The sequence below is a fragment of the Tachypleus tridentatus genome, chromosome 2 (assembly GCF_004210375.1).
Source record: "Tachypleus tridentatus isolate NWPU-2018 chromosome 2, ASM421037v1, whole genome shotgun sequence".
In the NCBI taxonomy this organism is placed as follows: domain Eukaryota; kingdom Metazoa; phylum Arthropoda; class Merostomata; order Xiphosura; family Limulidae; genus Tachypleus; species Tachypleus tridentatus.
The window spans coordinates 110,443,602-110,460,777 of record NC_134826.1 but is presented as its reverse complement, the minus strand read 5'-3'; the positions used below and the strand labels follow the sequence as shown (position 1 = coordinate 110,460,777).

The 17,176-nt window shown below is 31.4% G+C and overlaps 1 protein-coding gene across 10 annotated transcripts in view; it reads right to left on the bottom strand.

The window, feature by feature from the left end:
• The window catches only part of LOC143244829 (rho family-interacting cell polarization regulator 2-like), a 110,090-nt gene that overhangs the window by 49,458 nt on the left and 43,456 nt on the right, over window positions 1-17,176 (bottom strand). For 8 of the 10 annotated variants that reach the window (XM_076490215.1, XM_076490211.1, XM_076490210.1 and 5 more), the window contains exons 4-8: window positions 9,512-9,587; window positions 7,063-7,092; window positions 6,240-6,293; window positions 5,772-5,820; window positions 4,340-4,501 (exon numbers count right to left, since the gene is read on the bottom strand). In XM_076490215.1, the coding sequence (XP_076346330.1) occupies window positions 4,340-4,501; window positions 5,772-5,820; window positions 6,240-6,293; window positions 7,063-7,092; window positions 9,512-9,587 (371 nt within the window). The remainder of the gene's footprint in view (window positions 1-4,339; window positions 4,502-5,771; window positions 5,821-6,239; window positions 6,294-7,062; window positions 7,093-9,511; window positions 9,588-17,176) is intronic. The other 2 variants (XM_076490209.1, XM_076490214.1) reach the window with 1 other exon arrangement.

Genomic DNA, 17,176 nt, shown 5'->3' with positions numbered 1-17,176 from the left:
ATTTTCCAACACTAAGTGCATATTTCTGATGGATACTTACCTCCTCTTACATATTTGCTTTCCTCAGTTTTGTGTAGCCCTCTATATGTGTAATATTCTTCTAAACATCAACCTTGAGCCTCACACCGAAATTCATATATCAACATGGGTATTGCTAATCTGTACCATGCAAATGAGCATGCAACAATCCTCCACCACTACAGGTGTGACACACCCTCTTAGCACAGCAGAATCCATCTATACTGATTATCTGTATCAATCAACACTCCAAGATTAGGCAAGAAAAGAGGCACCAGAAGTAGGGAAAATAGATAATACATTTTCTCTGTTGGAAAATACAAACTTGTAATACAATACCCTATTTCCCCTTACATATTAGCTAGAATCTCACACTGAAGTGGTGAAGGACTGGTACAAAAACTATCTAAATGAACACTCTTTGGAAAGAGTCTAAAAATAATCCCTGGAGTGCAACACCCTATACAATGAAAGCATTGGGGGACAACCATACAAGACAGCATCTTTTCTGCACAAAGATATACATTTTGCCTATACTAAGAATATGTCACCAAACTGAGCACAAAAGAAACAAGTCCAGAGCCACCACATAAAATGGACATACTTTATGGCATAGTGTAGTTAAGAGTGTGTCAGACCACATATGGCAGGTCAATTCCAGTCCAAAACATCATGGCAGTGGGTGTCCTTCATCCTGTCAACAGTAGGAGGAGCATCTCAATCATCTTCATAACAAGAACCAGAAGGAAAAAAGAATTTCTGTTTTACCATTGGAGGTAGTGTTCATGTGTGCTGACCCTATACATCTCCAGCACTAGGCCATGTAGAAATCGAAATTATCAAAAATTCAACATGCCAACAAACGTTCTAAGTGGTAGATAGGAAGGGACTATCTGTTGCGGGACTACCAACCAGAATACATGTGAAAGTTGAGACATGCCCCTTATCTCATCAAGAAGGCATTTGCAAGCAGGTGAAAATCTGATAAAGAGGAACTGCCTCTATGGTATTAGTTTTATCTAGTAATCAGGTCAAATCTTTGAGTAAGGAAACAGAATAGTAGAGGACAAGGGGTCACAAACAAGAAATAAGTAACTGTGCATGACCCAAAGGAATATAAGATTTCAGAGAAGTTCAAGTTCCTAAAAGATGGAGAACCCTTAGTACAGGGAGACAAGGACAGGATAGCACATAGGATCCCAACTGCTCCATGTTTCTCAAATGAAGAAAAGGGTAGTCCCTACAGAGATGCAAATTGAAAAACACCCAACTGAATAAGAAATTAAATGGATGTGAGATGTGACTTCTAGATTAACCAATCAGCCCAGATAGGTTGCATCCCTAGGGAGGTGAATAAACATGACTTTAGGAGGTTGTTGGTTCTGATATGAATGAGAAAATAAGCATCTGAAATGTCCACTTGAGTCTTCCCAGTACCTAGGACAAAAGACCAATAATATCGGATGAGAAAATCCCATGGTAAATCAAGGAGATTGAGAAACTGACTGAAGCTTGAAATATTTAAGACTAGTTGCATATCTACAAATTCCAGAAAACCATTAAAAGATGGGAATAAGATCCTGGAGAAGGATGAGATACCCATTCAATAGCAACTATAAAGTCCAACACTGCCATGGACTGACATTAGCAAGAAACAAGATCTCTTGAAGGAGGGAAAATAATGGAAATAGGATACAATGAAGAAGAAGGAAAATAAAGGTAAGGGTCTCAGCTGTAAATGGAGGACAAAAAGTCCATAAATTAAAACAGGCTCAATTACCCCTGAGCACACGGGATAGTCACTGTCAAGACTGACAGCACTGACATTTATGAGTGGCAAGAGTATGTAAAAAAAAATAAAAGTGGTGACAGAGAGAGAAGAGGAAGCAGGCAGACAGGAGACAGATAGAAGGAACATGGAATAGTTGGTAAACCAGTGAGGATAATGAATAAATATTGCATGCAGCCCTAATAAGACTCTGGCAAAAAAAAACAAAACACTCCAATAAAATTACATAGGTGGGTGAAAAGAACAAGAGAAAGGAATGAGAAAAAAAGGGAGACTAAAGCTCTTGAAAAACAAGGGTAACATGCCCCAAGAAATTCCATCAACAGGTTAATCAGATATGAAGATGTAAGGTATTGTATTAAAAAAAAATAAGCAGTTTCTATATATGATTTTATTTAGATGAATTAAAAATAAAATGTTTCTCTTAAAAATGAGAATAGTTGGTTTGTTTCAGTAACATTTTTGTTTCATGAATTATTATTCAGCATCTGTTCCTTGTAATTGCCCAGTCTTGTGTGATGTATTCTGATCCAGTAACTCAACCCAATTATTGTATTAGTGATCTTTTTATTAAATAGCAAGTGCAAAGTAATAAGTGACCATCAACTGTAACAAAAAAAAATAATGATTGAAAGTATACAATATGATATAACATTTTAGTAGCATGATACATGTCTTGATCTGGTTAGTAAGAACATATCTTTCCCTACCTCATATATAAAACCATAAAGGCCACATGAAACATATTAAAGTGCAGTAGACATAAATGCAGAATTAAATTGGAAAAATGCCAATCGATAAAAGAATTCAGAATAGCATCAACACATACTTTCCCAGATTACAGTTCACTGAACACAAAGTATCGTTTACAAAAAATATGGCAAATTCTATTATTACATCCAAACCCACGTGGTGAATTGGGGAAATTCCCACAAAAATCAATTTTTGTTTATGATTAACTAAACTTAAACAGTTGCTTATCGACTTTCGGGCAAATACAGTCATAGTTTGAATACAAAAAATAGGAGCAATCCAAATCTTAAAAGTTACTTGTGTCTGCTTTGTGATAACGACAATATTTTTTTTGTATCAGTTAATCTCACGTTGATCTGATCAAGTGCAGATGCTCATCTCCTTTATACAATACTGTATCACTACTCACAGCATTTGAATTGGTTTACAATTGAGATCTAACACTCGTACATGAAAATACATTCACAGAATTATATCATTGATTAAACGGTAAGCCACAGAACACATACATTTGGATAAAACTGCATATAATGGAATCTGAAAGAATTCCAAAGCTACAACTAGTACTATTTTTAAATGCACAAGATTCTTATTCCACAAAGGTGATTTGGCTACAGCCGCTTCTAACTAATACAAATTGTTTGGCACTGAAGATGATTGAAACATTGCACGATACAAAATAAATAGTGTTGAGCAAAACTTATCAAAACTTCACATCCACTTATATTCTGCTTAAATCTTAATAGTTTCTAAAAAACGTCTTTCTATAGTTAGTTATACCACTTCAAAAGACTATACATTTGGCCATCTGTGCTCTATCTATTACAGGAATTGGAATCTTAAATTTTAGCATTGTTAGCCTGTAAAGGTACTGCAGTCAAAATCAGGGTGCTGCATTGCATGAAAAGGTATGCATGCAAATTTTCCATTATTTAAAAATTCATGATTATTTCCAATTATTAAATAAGGATGATTGACCTCAAGGAAATGTTAATAGATGGCATGAACTTCTTTAATATGTAAATTATTCTTTTGCTATTTGTTCAAATGTAGGATTATATTTTGCAAAAAAAATTACACTCGTAAAGATGACACTGATATATGTGAAAATATGTAGAGTGTATGAGACTGCTTTTAGTCTCATTGGAAGTTTTATTGATTTTAATCTTGTACAGTAAGTTTAGTATTTTATTGTACTTTTGAGACTGGAAACTGTCTTAATTTTAGAATTATATATTAAGTAGTCATTGTTTTAGAATAATTGCAAGCTGTTTAAACATTAAATATTACACAAATGCACAGGAATTTTGAAATTTTCCAATACTAATTTGTATAAAAACTTAATATTTATCAACTTGTAAGCTTTCTTGTTCCATTTGCTTGTATAAAAGTTTGTTTGTGAAATATATTTAATTATTACTTGTTTATCATGTTCATTATTCTGTTATTTTACATAGAGAATCTGAATCATTAGAATTGCAAAAATGTTCAAATTACCACTATAACAAATGTTTACAACATGAAACATGTTTTTTTAAATTTAATGTTAAACTTAACTTTTTGCTGAATCCATAAACAAGTAATTCTGGTATTTACTTTTATACATAATACATCTTAACAAAATATCAAACAAAGTATGTGTAAATTATCTATATCAAAAACAGACTTTGAAATACAAGTTTTTAGTCTTTTTATATAGTTGAATTATTGTGTGTGTATTAATATTTCCAATTATTTTTAAGAACACACATCTTTATCAAAACAAAAAAACTCATTCACCTTTCATCTCAAATAACATTGTTCCCATCATATGCTCCAATTCAGCCTCCATGTTGCATAATATGTCACTGCACTCTTTATAACCTGAGTGAACACTGTGCAAAGCAGATTCTTTCTCCTTTCCTTGAGACACAATATAGGCATAAGCCATTGTACAAACTCCTATAAAAGGGTAAGTATGGCCTTTTTATTTCAAGCGCACAAAAATATGCCAGTAGATTGCTCACTTGTATATAACAAATAACTACCACCATAAGACTACTATGAAAGATTGTTATCAGGTACCAACATAAATTTAAATGATAGATAGTCTTATTCTGTTTGTTGCAAAACTATAAATTTACTAATAGAAACTTTAACCAAAAATTATTCCTGTTCAGTTTATTTCAGAATTTCATGCAAAGCCACACAAAGATTATTCAGGAAAATACCAACTACTTAATTTTGAACAAAAGACTACAGCAAACAGTCAGTTAACAGCACCCATTACAAACTATTGGCTTTGCTTATCTTATTAATTGTGAGATTGACTGCCACTCACGTAGTGTACCACTAATTTTTTAAACCCAAATCTGAAACATTTGTATACTGATGTGCATCTATTGCCACCACAATTTCAGATACAAGCAGTACTGTAGAAACTTGCTGTATTAGGTGTCATATTTCTCTGATAAGTGTTTCTGTTTTACTATTTTTTAAGAACATTTAAAAATAACAGAAACTATTGCTAAGGTGATTGCACCAATGTCATAATTTGAGAATGCTATGCCTATGTTAATAATAATAATACTAATAAGAATGAATGTTTTATTTCTAAACTATTCCCACTTCAGATTTCATAATAAATACAAGATATAAAATGTAAGAGTAGTTTTGCAGTTACTATACTTTTTTAGAATTGGAACACCTTTGCAGGCATCTATCTTTCAGGGACAACATCCATCATCATGGGCCATTATTTGGAAATTTGAAACTAAGGTTATCCTATCCTAGCCTTAAGCATCAAGTGAGTTTTTACAGCAACAGGTTATGAATATTTACTGTCTGATTCAGTCTAGGCATTCTGTTCTCATGTTCATAAAAACAATTGAAATATTACCTTCAGTACAAAAACAGAACAGTACAATGGAATGGTTTCATAAGAAACACAATATATAGTAGAACACAATTGTATAAAAGAGTATGAAGCTTGCAATATGACAGTGTAGAAAGTTTAATATGAAAAAAAAATAAAATAAAACTAAAAGGATGAAAATGTCAGATTTTTTTTTAAATAGATATTTCAGTCATGCATATTGCCAAAATATATTTTTGGTTTCATTATTAATATTACTGTTTATATTCTTTGCTAAGAATAAATTTCATGCATCAGAAATTTTCTAAATATCTAATAAACTAAAAATTGGATTAAAAAATTCCTCAATCACCCTACCATCTCTCATCTTCTGATGAATTTCATACTGATCTTGGAGCTCTTCAAGCTGGTAAAACATCAATTTTTATATTGTAGTAATGTTGACCACAGTACACCTCTGCAATATTTAAAACTCAAAAAACTTTCTAAATTTATCATCTCTGAGTTAAATTTTAAAATACTAATTAAATATAACTTTAACTTGTAATAACTGTTAGCAATTTAAAATGAAAAAAAACCCTAATTTTTGAATGTTCTGCGAGACTACGTTGAATTTGACAGTTTCATGAAGAATGAGATGCCTAAGCAATGCAAACAAATGATATTACTATGACAATATTGCATGATTATGAGTACACAGAGTAATAAATTCTTACAACACTGTTCTAAATGATACTGTTTATGCTGAAGCACCAGAGGCAAAGAATAAAGTATCTATCCATGCTATATTTACATTTTAAATTGGGAAAATGAAAAAAATATCACCTTCATCAGCTGAAACTCCAGTCGTTTTAAATACCTGTCAGCTATCTTGTACTGCTAGAAGCATATAGAAAATTCCACATTAGTGTCAAGTTGCTCACAATCAGATGATTAATATATTTAGTACAAACAAAAATATTTCAATATAATTTAAATTGTATTAATAATGCAGATGTACATGTTAAAACTGTCTAAAGAATTAAGTAACTGATTTAGATTCACCAAAAAATATTACCATAATTAACAGTACTCATTACATGGTATTTAAAAATGTAATAGCACAACACTTGCAGCATTAAAATTACTATTGAACTCATCATGTAGGCTAATAATTGAAAATTGGACAGAGAAGCTTATGTAAGGAACATAGAAAGCATATCCAGAGGAATGTGGTACAAACAAGTTTTTTTTGCATGTTTCATATTGCACACATTTGTTATGGTGGCAATTTGAACACTTTTGAACTGCTAATGATTCTGTTATCCGATACAGAGTACCTGAAACTAAAGCCCTCAAAAGATATATTTTCAGATTGCTAAAATTTGTTGTTAAGGATAAAAATAATTAGATTCAATAAAATAAAGATGTTTATACTAGAAATATATAATATTATATATATCAAACAACAATAAAATTAAAAGGCATAAGTGCCACAAACGTATATATTTGCAACTAAAATGATATGAAGAAGTAATAAAGAAATAAAAAAAATTCTTAATTAACTCGATTACGTTGTTGGTTATAAAGAGAAATGTTCAAATCCTGGAAAATTAAAGCACTGTAAATTTTTAAAATATTCATACAATTTAGGCAATCATTATCTTACCTTCTCCATTTCATAGAGTTTTCCCTGGAACTATACAGATGGTATAAATAGGAGGTGAGAACAGAACCACAGAGAAAATATAAACATAAGCATGACAAAACATCAGAAATTACTTAAGATGAAAAATAAATAAACAGACCGTATTTAATATGATCAAGCACAAGCACAACAAATAATGTACCATATTTTCCTGATATTACACAATGCATTACTATTCCAATTAATGCACATAATGCAATCAACAGAAAATACCTCATGCAATATCTTTATATTCACCATTGGTGTCAAATTAGATGTAATGAATACCAAGAGTGATACAATATGTTAAAATGGAGTAATAAATTTCTTGTGCATGCAAACATTATTTTTTGTGGATGCAAAGCAAATAATTGCCTTGTTTCACACATCAATGTAATAAATGAACAGTACATGAAATGTGATTTAGTTCATCTCTAGCAACACAATGTGCTGTAACGAAATTCTGGTATTTTGTACAAAATACACTGCAATAACAAATGAATGACATAGAAATGAATATCAATAAATAACTGGTACATACAACATCATGTTGTTAATGTCTATATCTACTACACAATGAATTGAATTTCTGGAATATGGAAAATGTAATAAATGCCAGGTATATAGAATACAATATAATGAATGTTTGGTATACACCATAGTATACTGAATGTGTTATACAAAACACAATGCAATGAATAAATGTTTGGTGTGGATAACACAATAAGTGTAACAAAGAACATGGTTTTGACTGGATTTAGGAAATTCTAAATTAGAACTTTATATATATAAAAGTTTAGAATGTTCTACAGAAGAGTGAAAATCATATCATATTTGCATATAAAAAACGATCTAACATACTGAAAAGTAGACACATAGAACATATTAAATTTAAAATGCATTATAAATTTAATTTTTAAATGATACAAATTTATAAGGTATATTATCAATTACAGAAAATACAAGGTAATGTTCACAAAATAATTCTATAAAATAATTCTAAAAACTTATGAATAAAATTAATGAAGAACGTATTACAATATTTCATCCTCACTATATCTAGTATATTCAATACTGAAGAAACCTTGGTTCAAAATAAGGGCTCATCAGGGCAGCTGAGATATGACAGAAGCAACAGTAATTAAACTTTTTACTCTCAAATTGCATGAACATGACTTATGATGTGAACAAAATTAAGTTGGTAAAATCTAATTTTACATGAGTCATTTACTACTCAGAATTAAAGATCAATAATACAGCTTTATACATTCATTTTAGCACCCTTTGCTTATTACCATATATTTTTAACTGAAATAAACATTCTTACTTGAAAATAAACATTTTTTGGTATTTTTATTTGGTTCATTATTATTGAAAACATCATTTTTTAGGCTATAAAGTTTACTCTGTAAACATTTTATTGAATCTGAAATAAATCCATTGTTAGTTCAACTGTAAAAGTTATCTTGGTTTATAGTTTTTGAGAATTTTATTAGTCAAAAAACGTTAGTGATTTTTATATTGTCAATGATTCACTACAAACTTAGCCTTAGCTCAGTATATTTAAATTCACATCATTATGACTGACTTAATTTTGAAACATGAATGGGTATCTTTATTTCTTCATGAACCCCTTCACAAGACAAACACTACGACAGACCCTAATACTTAATTACATTGTTCTATCAGCAGAAGCTCATCCTACACTGCTTAAGGAAAGTGGCACCAACATTAAGTTAAAGACCACAACAATAGATTATTTGCATGGATCCCTTTAAGATGGGGCAAGAAGAGGTAGTTGTAGCTCTTATATATGTAAAAGGTTTCAACTACATTTTCATTTATTTATATTAAACTGTAAATTTATGTTAATATTCCAACAATGTAACACATTAGTCTGTTGACTCACACTGTAAAAATTGATCCTTCCCCTCTTAAAATATTTCTGTGGATGCCCATGGTTATCTGTACTGGAAACTAAAGAAAACCATAATATCATTCTACTGTTATGATTGCTTTATGAACTGCTATGCAAGTTTAACAAGAGTATTAAATACGGTCTATTCTTATTTCTAGAGCAAACCATGAAGTTTAATTTTCTCTGTCAATGCTGCAATTCACTTATTTCTTAATTCTTTCACCAAAACTGGTAACTTTACAGTACAAGTCTTGCAAAGTCAGTACATACAGCAAAAATAACAAGATGCTACTCCAAAATACGTTATGATTTCTAATTTCTGTTGATCCTGTCATTTCTGTAAGGAAAAAGCTTATATACTTTATACAATCCATTAATTTTTTTATTTTACAGTATAGCAAAATATATTTTATACTTCCCTAAAATTTCTATTAGTTAAACATTGGGAAATCAGAATGTAGATATACAACATGTACACAAGATATCTATTATTGTTCAAGGCTATTAACATACCTGAGTGTTAATTGAAAAGCCATCTGCTGTAGTCCTAAGGTTCACAATATCATCTTGAGTTAGCTTAATACACTCCCTAAAAACATAAGTTATGTTATTTATTTAAATTATGAAACATTGCTCAAACCAAATTTAGAAACTGCTAGCATTAGTAATATTAAAAACAATAGCTACTGGAAAACACTTTCAGAAATATGAAACAAGGTGTTCTTGTATTCATTTTTTAATATGAAAATGAATATTCTGCTATAGCTACATTTGTAACATTACTCTAAATTTTTGTCATTTGTTCATACTAGCCTAATTTTTTGAGAAACACACAACTCACATGAAAAAAAAATCTGTAAATATTTTTATCTCAATTTATTATATTTTCAGTTAGCTGCCTTACACTGAATGCAAACTATTAGTAAATATTCTGCTTGCTAATGATTAGTTTTGAATTTCTTGCAAAGCTACATGAGATTTACCTGAATTAGCTATCCTTAATTTAGCAGTCTAAGACTAGATGAAAGGCAGCTAGTTAACACCACACACCACCAACTCTGAGGCTACTCTTTCAGCAATAAATAGTGAGATTGACCATCACATTATAATGCCACAGGGCTAAAAAGGTGAGTATGTTTGGTGCGACAGGATTTGAAGCAGTGACCCTAAGGTTACGAGTTGAATGCCCTAACCATCTGCTAATGATCCCAAGCCAGTAAAAAATATGCAATCTAAGAAAATTCAGATACAGTTAAAATCTAAACAACAGTTAAAACTGTTCAACTGTGTTTAATTAATTAACTGGCAAAATTACCCTCTGAAAATGAATAGCTGATCAATATTCCTTTCTCTAACAGATTTTTTTAAATTCAAAATAACTAAAGATGTTTAGAAAAGTAAAAACAAAAGTTACTTCAATGCATTATCTTTTCAGACAGATTCTTTTTCATTTTTGAAACAGTTATTTAGCAGTAACTCTGATCAAATAGTACAAGTTTTTTAAATATTCTCCTATCACCATTTCATTATACACAATCTCAAATGTGGCTTATGTGTGTTAAAAAAGTATATAAAACTAAAATGCAGAATGTTTAAAAGGTATGGTATTAATTTGCAGGATAAAAAGCGAACAAACTGTGTGCAACATAATCAGCATGCAAAACATGCTAATCCTATGGAGGGGATCTGGAGATATAAGACTATTTCAAGCTAAAATTGCTAACACTTAAAAAAGAAGCTATCTAGTTCCATTGTACTTGAACACTTTAGCATTTTAATAAATGCTTTCATGAAGTCTTCCATGGAAAATAAGATCTTTTATAAAGTCTAATGAAATCAGATCCTTCAGTGTCAAAACAGAATGCTTTAAAACCATTTAACTTGTTCATAAGTTAACTTCATTATACATTTTAACTTAAATATATCAAACTAATTAAGAACTATTTGATCTTGTTGAAATTTAATTATTACTAATATGAAAATAAAAATACAAACTTATATTTAGTAAAAACACAATTATAAATATTGTCCGAGTTATTACTGTGATTAACATCTGAAATGTTTTTGTTTTAATAGTTTAAGACTTTTTTGTGGTAACTGAAGTGACTGGATACATAAAATAAGTAATAAATAATAAAGGTTATGGAAAGAGTGATGTATGTGCATTTTTCTTATAGCAAAACTACATTAGGCTATCTTCTACGCCTACCAAGGGGAATTGAATTCCTGATTTTAGTGTTGTAAATTCATAGACTTACTGCTGTACTAGCAGGGGGAAAGAGTGATGCAACAATGTCTTGTTTGTCCATCATGAGAAGGGTAATTTAGATTTTATAATGCTTTCTATATTTAAAATAAATTTTGTTTGTTTTATGATTCAGCATAAAGGTACCCAACTAGCTGTCTGTGCTATCTATTGTATGGAGAAGGAGAAAAAGGAAACCAAGCAAACTTGTCACATATTCTGCCCTTTCTCAGCAATTATATACTACTCAAACAATTCATAAAATGATGAGGTTTGTTTAAATTTCTAAGTTATGTTTAAATTATTAATTTTTCTTAAAAGTTAGCATCCTTATTGTAGTGGATTTTATTAATCCTATGTATGGGTTGCAAGTCTATGCACCAATGATTCTTTATATAATAGGCCTTTCTGAGAAATGACCCAAATTTTGCATAGTGAAAGACTAGTTTCAGTCCTGACAGATTAAGAAATACATTTACAATTGAGATAATGCTAGGTTTAAGAATTTTTTTTTTACTAATATTGAATTTTGAAAAGCTACAACACTGCTTCAGGAAAACTGCAATCAGAGTAAAGTGGCACACATCATGGGAAATGCCACAATTTGTGACCAGTAAATTGTATTGTGGTACAGATACAGACCATGCAAGAAAATACTGGGAGAATATGGTAACAGAAAGATACATGCACACTAAAGGAACAAAAACCTGCAGAATTTAATCCTTAAAAATGCATCAGTAGTGCTAGAAGCCTCAGGAAAGAGCTCCAGCTCCAGTGTGTATTGTGCTCAATTAGAAGAGGCTAAGTGCAGGTCCAAGGAACCAGTCAAAGCCCCTGTACCAACCCCCCCCAATGTGTTGAAGTGGGCCTTTCAGCAATGGACCCCTTAACAGTTTGCAGATGAAAGAATATTCCATGTAATTTCAAGTAATCAAAGTGTGAGGACCACAAGACAAAGGAGAGCAATATTCAGTCTACAGCATTGTTCACTCTGATGGTCCAAGATAAAATCTGCATGCAGATACATAAGACCTCTAAAATGAGACTGATCATCCCTGACTGCAAAACATTACATGGATGAAATCCTGCTACAAACAGTTAACCCTTTTGCTGCTGCTGTTAAAGATGAGTTTGTATTATTCCCTTCTTCAAACTGCCAGGATCAAGCAACAATGTTTTCATGATGAAGGATAGAGATACTAGGTTGAAGTCCATTTCAGCACATGTGGAACTTGCTAGAAGGAAAGGTTAGATACAGACAACCTGCTCCTATACCTGTCCAGGACCTGAAAGCTACCCTTATTCAGGAATGAACTGTTTTATCCCAGCAAGTCATCCAAAATATCATTAGCAATATGGAGAGCAGGAGCAGAGAAGACATAAATAAAGGAGGACTTACTAGCTGCTAAAGATTTATGTTATTAAATTTGTTCACTTCAGTAAATTGTTTTTCCAATATTTGTGCAGCCAAATAGACATTTTTCACTAATTTTTCTTTTTTTTCAATTTGCTTTATATTGTTTATTTGTGATGTTTGTAATGAAAAAAAAAGAATATTTTTAATATTGTTCAAACTTTTTTACATTTTGAAAAAACCCCCATCAAAACATCATTTCACTGTGATTTTTGTGAGTAGTGTATTAGTACCGCTTTATAATTTTATGTATGCGAGCTAGCAGAATGTTTTTAAATTAATTTGTTTGTTTGATTTTGAATTTCGCACAAAGCTATTCAAGGGCTATCTCTGCTAGCAGTCCCTAATTTAGTAGTGCAAGACTAAAGGAATGCAGCTAGTCATCACCCACTGCAAACTCTTTGGCTACTCTTTTACCAACAAATAGTGAAATTGACCATTACATTATAACTCCCCCACGGCTGAAAGGGCGAGCATGTTTGGCGTGATAGGGAAGCGAACCCGCGACCCTCAGAATACGAATTGCACGCCTTAACACGCTTGGCCATGCCGGGCCTTTTTAGATTAATAAATAGGAATATTTAATTTTAGTCAGTATACGGGTTGATTTATGCATCCCTCACTGCAGATTCTCTTATTTTGTATTTACAAGCTATGTACTCATGAATTCCTTTTTGTCACAGATGCTGTATAATTAAATTTTTTTAAATAAAACTTGCTAATAGTAATAAATATAAATGGGGGAGTAGTTTAAAAGATACTTTAGCTAATAGCTCAATTTCTAGTAAACACCCACACAAACAACCTATTTAAGTTAGTATCAATGTAGCTAGGTAACAGGTAGCATCCCTAACATGTGTACTAATGTCCTTATCAAATCCTTTCCTAAAGCCATAAAAGATCACTTTCATTTTAAAGTCCATTGAATCATCATTTTAAATGTAGTGTTGGCAAAATTACTGACAAAGAAGTGGGAAATAGACATCTTTGAGGTCTAACTGCTAATAATGTTGCCATTAAGTGGTTATGTCAGTAGAAGAGAAACCTGAATCATTACTGCTATATTTGCAACAGATATGGGAAGGCTTTGAAGCCACTCAGAACACCTAGAAGCTTTAGATTTGCAAGATGCCTACAATAGAGTCCAACTGTTCCATCTTACTGACAAAATAATCAGAATATGCATCATTGTAATATGTGTAAGATGAATAACAGCTATACTGGTTACCAAAAGGCATGTTTTGAAGCATTGAACCTAATAATCACATTTACTGCTGGTCTGCCTCAAGGATCACCATTTTTGCTTGTCCATTTCAACATTCACAACTCCTATCTAGCTCAAATTAACAGTTCATAGTGGCTTAGCAATAGTGTGCTGTTGGTGGCAAAATACCATGGATTCGCAAGCCCTTGTCTTAATATAATTTTCAAAATTTAGAGAGAGAAAAAAAAAAAAAGGAAACTTGTTGGATTTTTTTTATTTTTATTTTCAGCAATTCCACAAAAGAAAGATGTCCAGTTAAATCTTACCTTAGTAAGTTGGTAACATGGGTTCATGCATCCCTAATATAGTTATGAGCAGTAAACATCACAGAACATGGCAGCTTGGTTGTTTGACAATGTGTAGTGTTTTGATCACAGGTAGCAGGTACCTTTCATACACTTTTTTTTGTTTCTATTAACATAAACTTAATAAAAGCAGCAATGTACCTTTTAAGAAATATTTATACAGAAATGAAAAACAAAACAAAAATGAAGATGAAAAAATGGTGTCACAGTTGCCTAAAATTACGAGTTTCTTTTCTTACTTTCTTGACCAGAAAAGTCAGGAAATTAAAGACAGTACAAATATACTTATTTGAACAAGCATGTGGTGAAAATGAATCCAGTTTTGGACCAGCAAAATGTCAAAAGTAAACCTAGTACTTTTAAATGCATGGATGTGTTTTCTGTCAGCATTCTTGATAAAACATACAATCTTCTTCCTATCCTATAGATCATATGCATTTTAAGGGAATTATTTTGAAGGAGGAAATGAAATGATATTTTGTTGAAAATGGACACTGCAGTCCTAAAGGCCATTTCAAAAAATAAGCATAGTCAATCTTTTCCTGAAAAATATTACTACACAATTTTCAAATTATGATTGAAAGTAGAGAGGTTCTAGTTATGTTATTCACCTTTCCTCTAAAATGCTTGTTGTGAGCCATGCTGGCTGTTTGCAAATCAAAGGAGGACAGAAATTTGGATATAAGGAAACTGTGACTAAAAGTGTATCACAAAGGAAATGGAGAGACACGAGCAGTCCCAAAATTGATATTCATTGCAGCTTGATTTATAAACAGTGACACTTGCATGAGACATTAAGTGAAGAACATAAAACAGGTATTAAAAAAGAAAAAAAACGTTTTGGTATCAAGTTTTGGACAGACTACTAAATAACTCTTACACTTGGATTCAGTTTCCCATTTTATGGGCACAGAAACAAGAAATTGGCAAAATTAGACCCAGTATGCAAAAGAGTCATAAAAGACATGAGCCATGTGGTTTAAAATGAACAAATTTAATTGCTTTCACACAAAAAAAAGGAACAAATTGATTTATACCATTAAAGCATTCCCATTTTCTTCTATTATTCTGCACACAACCCAGGGTATTTCCAAAGATTATCACCTGTATGAAATTTATTATTATAATTCAACTGAAAGCCACTGCCATTTTTATTATAATGGAAAATCAAAATGTACTGGGTATCAACTGTAACAGATTTACCATTATACATTTATTTTAATACATATACTTATTTCAGGAATTTTTTTTTTTTTTTTTTGCATGTGAAGTACATTGTGCAAGTATTGCCTGTTCTCTAAATTTGTAAAAGGTTCTTTTACAGAAGCATTAGCAAATTTTTGAACATTGTTGAAACTTGATTAATTTTTATAAAAGCAGCTAGGTGAGTGACACCAATAGAAGATTATTATTCAAACATATGATTTTGTTTTGAACTAAGTATTTTAAGATGGGACATACTGAGTTAAATTTCTGAATATAATTCTCAAAGGATAAACTATTAAAAACTGAACCAAACTAGATGGGCTGGACATTTTGATTCAGTGTTTTTCTCAAAGTACAATTTTCTGAAGCTCAAAAAGCTCTCATGAAAATAATTTTTACTCAAAATTCTGTTAATGCAATGAAGCCATGCACTTAAGAAACTTTAAAATAATTTTATATGTCTCCTAGTTTCTAGTGCAAGATTTTGCTGCCTATAAGTTCACTGTTGAAAGCACTTCAGTTGAAAACAGCTGATCTGGCTAAAGCTACAAAACTCAAGTCTGTTTGGATGAAATGATCAACTACAGAAACCAGTTTGAAGACCTGAAAGAAGAAGCCTTGATCATAGTGAGGAGCTAGTCAAAAAAAAGTGGTTGAGAATCATGAAGTGTTATTTTGATGAACTTTGAGAAGACTAAAGATTGAAAAATACAGAAAGTATGTTCCTGGTGAAAGCCACTGATGACTATAAATGCCAAGCAGTCTTTCTCAAAGTTAAGCATATTAAAAAATGTTTACAAAAACACTATTAGTCAGCAACAATTACATGAACTGGTACTTCTCTCAATTGAACAAGCTTTTGTCTATCAGTTGAACTTCAATGAAACCATTAAAAATATTTTCCTATTTCTTTCACCTCTGTAAAATGATCAAAGATTTTTCTTTTTATATTCATAAATTTCATGTGAACCTGTCTTAAACTTGTGCACGTTTATTTTTGCTGATACTGATATTTTTTGTTTTGAAACGTATGCTATATAAGTGAAGTTTTCTTTTCACATCAAAAAATATAACCCTTGTTCCCCATTCATTATATTTAATTAAACGGAGAAACTTAAGCTTTACATATTTTGGTTCCAAATTAATAATGAACATTGGTTTAGGGAAATTTTTCCACAGGCCCTATCTACTCCTAGATATATCACTGACAGTCCAACCATATGTTGGGTGCTAATCTTTACTGGCAACACTGTAGTGTATAACAAATGTATAACAAAGCTGAAATGAAGAAAGATGTAGCCATATATCAGAAGTACGAGCAAATTGTACAATGACACACAAATGGTCATCAATCATTCCAAAGCAACAGTCATGTTTTGCACACGTAACTACAAACATGTTTGACGAAAAGCAATCACCATTGTTTGTGGACATTTCGATCCACCAAGAAGATGCACACTTGAGTACATACTTCTGAGTAATCTTTGACAGCTAAACAATTGAAATTCATCAGCTATATTAACCAGGAGTTAAAAAAGGAATTATTGCACTGAAATGGACAGTACATCAAATTCTATAATATTTGCAATGTACATACATGCAGAAAATTCAGTAGGTAGTCCCTAGATGGATAGCAAAAATCAAAGCAACTAAAAAAAAGACCATCACACAGATGTATGAACCAGGCCATGCAGAATTACGGATAAATGTGGAAGCTGACAAACTTGTAAAAAAGCTCCTTTGT